The 12,136-nt window shown below is 43.3% G+C and overlaps 1 protein-coding gene across 2 annotated transcripts in view; it reads right to left on the bottom strand.

The window, feature by feature from the left end:
* Window positions 1-821: 821 nt before the first annotated feature.
* Window positions 822-12,136, bottom strand: part of LOC310867383 (NLR family CARD domain-containing protein 3-like) — an 86,579-nt gene continuing 75,264 nt past the window's right edge. The window contains exons 6-12 of one of the 2 annotated variants that reach the window (XM_083777421.1): window positions 10,613-11,889; window positions 9,813-10,321; window positions 8,284-8,457; window positions 7,444-7,617; window positions 7,207-7,362; window positions 3,206-3,270; window positions 822-2,499 (exon numbers count right to left, since the gene is read on the bottom strand). In XM_083777421.1, the coding sequence (XP_083633547.1) occupies window positions 1,853-2,499; window positions 3,206-3,270; window positions 7,207-7,362; window positions 7,444-7,617; window positions 8,284-8,457; window positions 9,813-10,321; window positions 10,613-11,889 (3,002 nt within the window). In that variant the 3' untranslated portion in view covers window positions 822-1,852. The remainder of the gene's footprint in view (window positions 2,500-3,205; window positions 3,271-7,206; window positions 7,363-7,443; window positions 7,618-8,283; window positions 8,458-9,812; window positions 10,322-10,612; window positions 11,890-12,136) is intronic. The other variant, XM_083777422.1, reaches the window with a different exon arrangement.

Here is a 12,136-nt window from a genome sequence, read left to right as displayed (position 1 = left end):
TGGTATGATAGTTACACATGGAAGTAATCTGGAAGTATAACATCTTTCATTAACCCATTTTGTTGTTTTAAGCATTATGTCATACTTTAGCTATTGAAAAATAGCAGATCTATACAAGCTCATAGCGCGGCACCGCTATGAGCTTGTAGATCTGCTATTTTTGAAACATCGTGAAAATGTTTGAATATATATTATTACAGAGTGAACATTTTAACTCAAATCTTTGCTTCTGAGGGGTCCCTGGAACAACATATGTTCAGATGGGGGTCGGTGGACAATTACATATTATTTTGGGGTCCTTGACATGAAATATTGAGCACACAGAAACATAAGGTTTTTCAGGATTTTGAAGACATTTTTTAAATTTCGACGTCAGGCCGAAATGGGTTAGGAAAAAGAAAAATCACACCCGTGTGAAGTGAGGGGCGCTCTTATCATTCATCATACATCACTTTCCGTGTTCAACCAATCAAATCATCCGGAATGTCATTCCGGCCAATCGCAATGTTGTGTCCTCACCGTATCCATCTTCAATCTTTCTGCCCTCACTTTTAGCTTCAATGTTTGCGTTCTGGTCACACTCACCCTGAAAAGCTGTTCAGAGGAGGGTCACACTCACCCTGAAAAGATGTTCATAGGAGGGTCACACTCACCCTGAACAGCTGTTCATAGGAGGGTCACACTCACCCTGAAAAGATGTTCATAGGAGGGTCACACACACCCTGAAAAGCTGCTCATAGGAGGGTCACACTCACCCTGAAAAGCTGCTCATAGGAGGGTCACACTCACCCTGAAAAGCTGCTGATAGGAGGGTCACACTCACCCTGAAAAGCTGTTCATAGGAGGGTCACACACACCCTGAAAAGCTGCTGATAGGAGGGACTAGCGCCCCTCAAAGAAGGGTCATAGGACATGATAGGAGGGTCAAAGAAGGCGTTCAACAGCATGAAATGTAAATATGTTTTTAATCAACACATCTCAAATAGAACAACAAATATATAGTTATATAAGATAACAGCATTGTGACAACAGTGTTGTTTTGGGCAGCACATTTCTGTTTTAGTTTTAGTCAGTCTTTGGAATAAAACATTTGGCGGGCCTTGATGCGGTCGTAATGACTGTTTTTACACCAAATAGCCGATCTACAAGCTCACGCTGCGACACACTGGACAACACTGGACAGCTTCTCAAAGTCTTTGTCTCTCAGGGCACGACTCAGGTGGAGAGAAGTGGATTGGGTGGATGTTTATTGGAGGTGCCGTGCCCCGTCGCGGTCCATTTGGTTCCATTTGAACCATCTGGACCCAATGCACATCACACTGTGTGTGTGTGTGTGTGTGTGTTTGTGTGTGTGTGTGTGTGTGTGTGTTTCCTTGAGGTATATGATTGTTATAGAATATAAATAGAATACAATACAATAGAAAAGCCAAAAACTAATCTTAAGAAAATAAGAGGGTCTCGACCCACAGGTTGAGAACCACTGTGCTACTTTTACATTTCAACGACCCCAGATGACCCTAATGGTGACCCCAGATGACCCTAACGGTGACCCCAGATGACCCTAACGGTGACCCCAGATGACGCCTAACCGTGACCCCAGATGACCCTAACAGTGACTCCATGGAAACCAAAACATATTGATTATGTAAACACCCCCCCCCCCCACCACACCTGTTCCTGATTATTACATTATAATACAACACACTGTCTGTCTGTCCTCACAGCCTGTCTGTCTGTCCTCACAGCCTGTCTGTCTGTCTGTCCTCACAGCCTGTCTGTCTGTCCTCACAGCCTGTCTGTCTGTCTGTCCTCACAGCCTGTCTGTCTGTCCTCACAGCCTGTCCGTCTGTCCTCACAGCCTGTCTGTCTGTCTATCCTCACAGCCTGTCTGTCTGTCCTCACAGCCTGTCTGTCTGTCTATCCTCACAGCCTGTCTGTCTGTCCTCACAGCCCGTCTGTCCTCACACAGAGACACAGAGGAGTCAGGGTTCAACCCAAACCCAGCGTAGAGCGGTTGAGTGAAGGAGGTCTGGACGGTGTACAGGTGAGTCAGAGCGTCCTCTAACACTCTGTAGAAGGACAGAGTCCCAGCGGGACGGTCCAGATACACGGCTACTCTGTTGGAGCCAGAGGGTTCGATAGGAAGGATAGTATCCTTATTATTGTGTCTGACAGAGTAAAGGTTACCACTCTGACCATCAGAACAGACCAGACTCCAGGACCGTTCATTCCCTCCAAGCCCACAGTCCAGACCCGCTCCTTTCCTACCGATGTCTCCGTCAGTCACTCCTATCCTAACCAGTCCACTGAACTGTACCTCACTGTAGCAGCGTTCATCTAGACTCTCTGAACTCAGAACCTGAGGATATCTATCAAACCTGTCAGGATGATCAGGATATGAATGACGCTGATCATCCTGACGGGTCACCTTCCTGTTGTCCTCAGACAGAGAGAGGACACGGTGTGCTGTGTTTGTGTCCAGAGTGAGACGCTGGAAATCTGATGAGAAAACAACACAGTACACATTAAATACATCCTTCACTGAATGATACGTGCACGGAGCACGACCGCACGTGCACACACACACACACACACACACACACACACACACAGTATCAGATGTACAAGCTCAAAGCGCAGCACGCAGTGATGCGCTGTGAGCTTGTAGATCTGCTATTTTTAAATAGCCAACGTATAAAATATGGATAAAGTGTTTAACCCATCCTCCCATTTTGGGCGGGAACCCCTTTTGGTGTTAGCACCATGTTATGCTTTAGCTATTGAAAAATAGCAGATCTACAAGCTCATAGCGCGCCACCGAGTGGCGCGCTACGAGCTTGTAGGTCTGCTATTTTTGAAAAATCGAAGAACGACTGACATAGAAACAGAGCTTTTTCAGAAAACTGTCAGGATGTCAAAGACCCCTGGAACCCCCCACGGACCCCCTGGAACCCTCCACGGACCCCTGGAAGCCCCCAAGGACCCCCTGGAACCCCCCCAGTTCCACAACATGTTGCAACGCAACACGTTGTGAGCTTGAAGATCAGATATTTTCAGCCGATATGGTGTAGAGGGAAAAGGAGGGTCCGAGGATAGATCCCAGACAGACAGACAGACAGACAGACAGACAGACAGACAGACAGACAGACAGACAGACAGACAGACAGACAGACAGACAGACAGACAGACAGACAGACAGACTCACGTGTTGTAAGGAGTTGAGGTTCACAGCGTTGAGGTTTAGTCCAGTGTTCTCCTCCATGATTCACACTGTAGGAAGTAGAACAACAATGAATCAAGTCAAAACCTGCTGCTTAATGTCTCACATCGGCCTGTTTTAGTCCCACCAAATATTTACTAAACACATTTTGTCATCATTCTCCCACAGACTCCGTCCAAACATCACTCGTTGGAAGAGGAGGTCGGACGCAGTTTTTATTATTTGTTTAATTCGACGCGCAGTTGCGTTTCGCTGACTTTGGGACTGGTTTGGGGCGGGAGGGGGGTTTGAATGTAATTATTGACTGTTGGTTTGAGTTTGTTTTCTTGTTTGTTTATTTAATTTAGTAGGGAAAGAGACAGGGAGAGACGTCATTGTGAAGTGTACTGTTTACCTGTGATTTCGTCAATTACAACTTCCTACATAAAGTGTTCAGAGTAAACCCCACCATCCTGCTGATTTATTCCTTAGTTAATAATTTGCCTTGCTGTGAAGAGGGCGATTGTTACACACTGATACTTCTATCATCTCTATAGATAGATTATAGACATGTTAAATATATCAATACTTCTATCCTCATGTCTTTAGACTATGATGTCATTTAGAACACTGTTTAGATTTAGATGCTGTTTATCATTCTAGTATATCATGGTGAACATCATAACACTCACTGTAAATCACTGTCTGTATCAATCACTGTACATTCAAAATGTTAGAAATAGAACCATGGAACACAGACACCGACTATACTGTATATTAATGTTATAATACAGGGGTGGGCAACTTTGTACTTTCCCCCCTAAAGGAACGCTTGGAGGAAGCTGCCACCAGGTTTGTTGACTAACACTAAGACTAGACTAAGACTAGACGATTTCAGATGAGTAAAATAGGACTAAAACTAAAGTGTGTGTTATTCAAAAGACTAAATTGGAATTAGCTGTCAAAATGAACACTGGCCAGGCTACCATATTGCAGCGTTGCAAACTGCATAATATTGCTGCCCTACAGAACAGATGTGAGTCAAGCAAGAACCCTCATGAAACAGAGGTGTTCAGAGAGCAACATCTAGTGGTCTATTGCACCTTTCAATCTGAGATTGTTTTGGGTCCATTTGGTTACAACGGAGCTTGTAATTGGCTATTTTAACCCATTTAGGCCTGACGTCGAAATTAAAAAAAATGTCTTCTAAATTCTGACAGTTTTCTGAAATACCTGTTTCTGTATCAGTGGTGCTCAATATTTCATGTCAAGGACCCCAAAAATTATATGTAACTGGCCGCAGACCCCCATCTGAAAATATGTTGTTCCAGGGACCCCTCCCCCCACACCCCCCAGAAGCAGAAGATTTGAGTAAAAAATGTTCACGCTGAAAGAATATATATTCAAAGATTTGTGCCACACTTTCATGATTTTTCAAAAATAGCAGACCTACAAGCTCACCGAGTGCCACGCTATGAGCTTGTAGATCTGCTATTTTTCAATAGCTAAAGTGTAACATAATGCTTCAAACACCAAAAGGGGTTCCCGCCCCAAAATGGGTTAAAATTGTCTAAAGGCAACCTTAGGCACCAGTGCCAACATTGGCACAAATACGGAGGGTGATCACTGGCACACTGCGGCATAAGTGTGTGAAAGAGCCTTTTTTGTTTAAAATACTATAACTAACTATTAAAAAAAAGATAGCCAACATATAAAATATGGATAAAGTGTTCAACCCATTCTGAACGGGAACCCCTTTTGGTGTTAGCACTATGTTATGCTTTAGCCATTGAAAAATAGAAGATCTACAAGCTCGTAGCGCGCCACCGAGTGGCGCGCTACGAGATTGTAGGTCTGCTATTTTTGAAAAATCGAAGAACGACTGACATAGAAACATAGCTTTTTCAGAAAACTGTCAGGATGTAGAAGACCCCTGGAACCCCCCCAAGGACCCCCTGGAACAGACAGACAGACAGACAGACAGACAGACAGACAGACAGACAGACAGACAGACAGACAGACAGACAGACAGACAGGATGTAGAAACATTCACCCATTCACACACACATTCATACACCGATGACAGAGGTAAGTAATTACATCCAATTACATTCTACATTAATTAAAACTCAGAACAATAACCCACCTATCTCCCTAGTCAGAGTTCTGTTATATTTCCACCCTCACCCCAGAGGGACACATATTACACATTACATTGCACACTACTGTCGTAGCAAAAACAGCCAATCTACAAGCTCACAACAATGAACAATGTGACGCCTTTTGAGCTTGTGGATCAGCTATTTTTGCTATTATTTGAACTGAAATCCTGAATTATTCTTTTGCTATTTTTGAATTGGAATCCTGAAAAGTAACATTTTTATTTATTCAAATGCATTTAACTTTATGAACCAAATACAAATACATTGGCCATACAAAATAGACATCAAAACAATAATATATCAATGTTCGGATATATATACCTGCGGGCCGCTTTAAGTGATGGTGGGGGCTGCATGTGGCCCCCGGGCCGCCAGTTGGCCCCCCATGTATGTTATATATAACCATGGAACATAGACACTATCTACTGTGTATTAATCTATGTTATATAACCATGGAACACAGACACTATCTACTGTATATTAATCTGTTATAGAACCATGGAACATAGACACTATTGTCGTATATGGCCTCAATAATTCGTCATTCTATAACCAAATGTTCTTGTACAAAGGTGTTCTGTCTGTCTTAAAGTCTGCAGTCACTCTGGTCTATGCAAGGCCTGCCTTTGTCATTCAAAAACAGGGTGTCGACGGTTCTGCTGTATGTTGGCAAATCTGTAAGTCTAGCTCATCCTGCATAGTAAGTAGCCTGCTGGCTGGCTAGGTGTGACAGGAATCAGCATTCTATTGTTTAAACCAACAGGTCACTTGATTAAGCCTCAAGACAGCATTGCTATGCATCTCAATGTCATTTTGTATGTAAAGGTTTTAGACTCCTCCCTGGAACACCTCTCTTTGAAGTAGACCACATATAATGTCTGTGTTTGCAATGTTAAGGGAGTCTTGTTGGGGGCAGCCTCTCTCTCGGCTCAACTCAAGGGCCGCGGGAAGCCCTCTGTCTTTGTCTCGGTACTAATTGAAATAAATACATTGATGGATCTTCAGTTCATCTCTCTCTGCTTGTTTCCTTTCATCCGACCGCCTGAGACTTTGATGCAGACTCTTCGTCCTTATTTGTCTATTTTAGTCAAGTTAGATAGTGTACTTGAAGTAGGAATATTTACTTCACTATCTACTGTGTATTAATCTATGTTATATAACCATGGAACACAGACACTATCTACTGTATATTAATCTATGTTATAGAACCATGGAACACAGACACTATCTACTGTATATTAATCTATGTTATAGAACCATGGAACACAGACACTATCTACTGTATATTAATCTATGTTATAGAACCATGGAACATAGACACTATCTACTGTATATTAATCTATGTTATAGAACCATGGAACATAGTCACTATCTACTGTATATTAATCTATGTTATAGATTATAGAACCATGGAACATATACACTATCTACTGTATATTAATCTATGTTATAGATTATAGAACCATGGAACATAGACACTATCTACTGTATATTAATCTATGTTATAGAACCATGGAACATAGACACTATCTACTGTATATTAATCTATGTTATAGAACCATGGAACATAGTCACTATCTACTGTATATTCAATCTCTGCTAGAATGAACCATGGATCATATGGTAATATGACATGATAATATGGGAAACTGCATTTCTAAAGCGCTTTACATTACAATGTAGTTCACATTCACCCACCGATGGCAGAGGAAAACATGCATGCTCATCGGGAGCTGTTAGGGGTTCAGAGAGTCTTGCTCAAGGACACTTCGACATGTAGCAGCCAGGAGGAGCCGGGAATTTAACCTGGAACCTTTGACGGCCACTCTACACAAGTCTACTCACTTGACAGTCTCCAGGGCAACAGACAGCTTCTTCAGAGCAGAGTCTCCTAAGTGGCTGAAGTTCAAGTCCAGCTGTTTCAGCTGGGAGGAGGGGTTGGAGGTCACAGCTGAAGCCAGAGAAGAACAGCCTTCCTCTGTGACTCCACAGCCTGACAACCTGCAGAGAAATACACATTTAACAAAGTGCTGTGTTGACGTTCACGTAGAGATCCACACAGAGAGAACACACATTCTTTACCCCAGGATCTGCAGTCCACACTGTGGACTCTTCAGTAACGCAGAGAGCTGGAGCAGTTGTGATTCCTGCAGGGAGATGAAACTGAGGTCCAATTCTTTCAGATGGAGAAGATTAGAGCTGAGAGCTGAGAGCAGAACTTCAAATCCTGTCTGTGTGAAGATACAGCCAGCAAGTCTGTAATTACACATGGAATATCTGGACTGAATATCACAGTTTTGGAGTAAAGAGATGGAAAGAGAAGGTAGGCAGGGATAATGTGAAGTAAATCATCATAATCTTAATCTTCCAACATAGGAATTGTGTGTGTGTAAGTGTGTGTGTGCGTGCGTGCCAACATGACTACATACTGTAATCACTGTACCCCATTAGTTCACATAATGATAATCCCCTAGCAGCCATGATGGATCACATATTGTAGTTACTGTACCGTAGCATTGATAATGATAATTCCCTAGCAGCCATGATGGAGCACATATTGTAGTTACTGTACCGTAGCATTGATAATGATAATTCCCTATCAGCCATGATGGATCACATATTGTAGTTACTGTACCGCAGCATTGATAATGATAATCCCCTAGCAGCCATGATGGATCACATATTGTAGTTACTGTACCGTAGCATTGATAATGATAATCCCCTAGCAGCCATGATGGATCACATATTGTAGTTACTGTACCGTAGCATTGTGATGTGAGAGTGTGAATTAGACAACACAAACTCTGACCATATTATTATTCTAATCAGTGGGATACCATGATGTCAACTTTATTAACACTCTTATTATTAAGAATCAAACTATAAATAATAAAACAGAACTAATGTAAATAATAAAGTGACCTCAGTATCTCCAGATGACAGTTTGGACTCTTCAATGCAGCAGTGAGCAGGTCCATGGATGGATCCGTTATGTCATTATAACTGATGTCCAATTCTCTTAGATGTGAAGGATTAGAGCTGAGAGCTGAAGCCACAATCTCATATTCTGCCTCTTGGAGGGAACAGCCAACAAGTCTGTAAATGTAGATGATGTAAAATCAGTGATCATCAATACAGATTAGATCAAATTCATGTTCAATGAAATGAACTATAAAGTGTAATGTAAATGTACCAATGTCTAGTTGGTCAAATATTGACAGGTCATATAAGAACAGTCTAGTTGGTCGGATATTGACAGGTCATATAAGAACAGTCTAGTTGGTCAGATATTGACAGGTCATATAAGAACAGTCTAGTTGGTCAGATATTGACAGGTCATATAAGAACAGTCTAGTTGGTCAGATATTGACAGGTCATATAAGAACAGTCTAGTTGGTCAGATATTGACAGGTCATATAAGAACAGTCTAGTTGGTCAGATATTGACAGGTCATATAAGAACAGTCTAGTTGGTCAGATATTGACAGGTCATATAAGAACAGTCTAGTTGGTCAGATATTGACAGGTCATATAAGAACAGTCTAGTTGGTCAAATATTGACAGGTCATATAAGAACAGTCTAGTTGGTCAGATATTGACAGGTCATATAAGAACAGTCTAGTTGGTCAGATATTGACAGGTCATATAAGAACAGTCTAGTTGGTCAGATATTGACAGGTCATATAAGAACAGGGAACCAGAAAACATCAAAGTGAAAGACAGATAATCTGTATTAACACATTCTGACCCGAGATCAGATTCTAAAAATGTCTTCATGACAGTTCATGACAAAAATGTCTGTCATCATGACAGTTTTCTGAAAAAGCTGTCAGTCGTTCTTCGACTAAAATAGCAGACCTACAAGCTCATAGCGCACCACCGAGTGGCGCGCTATGAGCTTGTAGATCTGCTATTTTTCAATAGCTAAAGCATAACATAATGTTTAACCCATTCTGACCTGAGATCAGATTCTAACGCACGGAAGAATGGTGGTTCTTTAACGCATTTTGAACTGAGATCAGATTCTAAAAAATGTCTTCTAAATCCTGACAGTTTAAAAAAATAGCAGACCTACAAGCTCGTAGCGCGCCACTCGGTGGCGCGCTACGAGCTTGTAGATCTGCTATTTTTCAATAGCTAAAGCATAACATGATGCTAACACCAAAAGGGTTTCCCGCCCAAAATGGGTTAAAACACCAAAAGGGGTTCCCGCCCAAAATGGTTTAATACTACAGTGTGTAACTTGCATTGATTGATCTATGAATGTTCTTATTTAGTCTTTTTACTTTGTTCTCTGTGCGTACACACACACACACACACACACACACACACACACACACACACACACACACACACACACACACACACACTTTGAGACCCAATTATTATTATAGTAATTAGGTGTGATGGTAGATTGATTCTAACAGGTTTTCTATCCACATGACTACTAACCGAGCCTTTCTGCTGTTCCTCACAGCTGGGAGTAGTCTGAATCTCGCCCCCCATGTTGGCGATTTGTTGTATTGTTGCAGGTCAAACTCCTCCAGAAGCTCGTCTGCCGTCAGCAGTATGAAGGCCAAAGCTGAACACTGGCTCTGAGACAGTTGTGTCTTTGATCTGTCCGCTGACTTCAGGTACTGTTGGATCTCCTGATGAACTGAGAGGTCGTTCATCTCCATCAGACAGTGGAAGATGTTGATGAATCTGTCAGGAGAGAGACTATCATCTTCCATTTTCATCTCCTTCAGGTTGTTGATGACTCTCTGGATGCTCTCTGGACTGTTCTCTGTGTGACCCAGCAGGCCTCCTAACAGACTCTGGTTGGACTCCAGCGAGAGGCCATGAAGGAAGCGGACAAAGAGGTCCAGGTGGCCGTTCTTACTCTTCAGGGCTTTTTCGCTGGCTCTCTGCAGGAAGTCCTCCAAGGAACTGACATCATCTCCCAGGAATGTCTTCAGTACCTCCATGTTCTTCTGTGTGTCTTCTCCTCCTCCTCCTCCTCCTCCCCCCCCTCCTCCTCCTCCTCCTCCTCCCCCTCCCCCTCCTCCTCCTCCCATACTCTTCAGGGATTCTTCAATGGCTCTCTGCAGGATGACGTCTTCTTCTTCTTCTCCTCCTCCTCCTCCTCCTCCTCCCATACTCTTCAGGGATTCTGCGATGGCTCTCTGCAGGAAGACGTCTTCTTCTTCTTCTTCTTCTTCTTCTTCTTCTCCTCCTCCTCCTCCTCCTCCTCCCATGGATGTCTTCAGTACCTTCATGTTCTTCTGTGTGAAACAGTGCATCAGGTAGACTGCAGCCAGGAACTCCTGGATGCTCAGATGAACAAAGCTGTAGATCTTCCTCTGAGATCGAACGGTCTCTTCTTTGAAGATCTCTGTGCACACTCCCGAGTACAGCGCGGCGTGGTTCACATCGAGACCACACTCTTCCAGGTCTTCTTGGTAGAACGTGACGCTGCCTTTCTTCAGATGTTTAAACGCCAGCAGGCACAGCATCAGAAGAACATCCCTGTCAGTCTCGCCATACTTCGTCATCATCCTTTTTATCATGAGCGATATGAAGAGGCTGAACATCCCGGTCAGGGTCTTGGGCAGCTGTCCTGTCTTGCCTGTCTTCACCAGGTCCTCCACAACGGTAGCGGTCATCCAACAGAAGACTGGGATGTGACACATGATGTGGATGCTCTTTGATGTCTTCACGTGTGAGATGATGGTGCTGGCCAGCTCCTCATCATCACTGAACATCTTCCTGAAGAACTCCTCCTTCTGGGGGTCTGTGAACCCTCGTATTTCTGTCACCATGTCAACGCATTCAGGAGGGATCTGATAGGCTGCTGCAGGTCTGGTGGTTATCCAGAGGAGAGCCGAGGGGAGCAGATTCCTCTTGATGAGGTTCGTCAGCAGCAGGCCCACCGATGATGTCACCGTGACATCAGAGACGACGTCATTGTTGTCGAAGGCGTCGGAATCGACGTCAATGTTCTGGAATTTCAGCGGAAACCTGCTTTCATCGAGACCATCGAAGATGAAGCCAACTTTCCAGGCAGCGAGCTGCTCTGCTGTGAGCTTCTCTAACGTTGGATGGAAAACATGGATCAGTGAGAGAAGACTGTGCTGCTCATCTCGGACCAAGTTCAGCTCCCGGAATGCGAAGAAAACCAGGAGATTGATGTCTTGGTTCTCCAAACCTCTCGCCCAGTCCAGAGCGAACTTACGCGCAGAGAATGTCTTCCCGATGCCAGCGATGCCAATGGTCAGAACTCTGCTGCTGGGTGTGTCTCTGCCAGGGAGGAGGGTCTTAAAGATGGCACGGCACTTGATTATGACGTCATAGAGGGTCTTCATGCTGGAGGCGGTCTCAAGCTGCCACACCTCATGTTGCTGATTAACCCCTTCACTCCCTCCCGCTGATAGGTGGAGTTCTGTGTAGATGTCGGAGAGGGAGGAGGGCTCTTCAGTGACGTATGCCACATGATCAAGACCGTCGAAAGTGACCTTATAGACCTTTAAATACTCCGGCAGACGGACATCTGATATGAGGAGACAATTAATACATGTTAAACATTATGCTTCATTTACAACTTTACATTGAACAATCCATAGCATTAAAACAACTATGTATAATATATATCCTCCAGAAAATCTAAATTTGTAAAAGAAAAAAAGGAGAAAATTGGCTAAAATAAACAAGATTGGATCGTTTTTTTAGTCTAAATGTATGTGTTTATCATCAGTATTTGGACATTGAGACAGGAATACAACGATTATTTAATCTGA

The sequence above is a fragment of the Protomyctophum parallelum genome, assembly GCF_964188405.1.
Source record: "Protomyctophum parallelum genome assembly, chromosome: 11".
NCBI classification, from domain to species: Eukaryota; Metazoa; Chordata; class Actinopteri; order Myctophiformes; family Myctophidae; genus Protomyctophum; species Protomyctophum parallelum.
The sequence above is the reverse complement of the archived record's forward strand: the minus strand, read 5'-3'. Positions and strand labels throughout refer to the sequence as shown.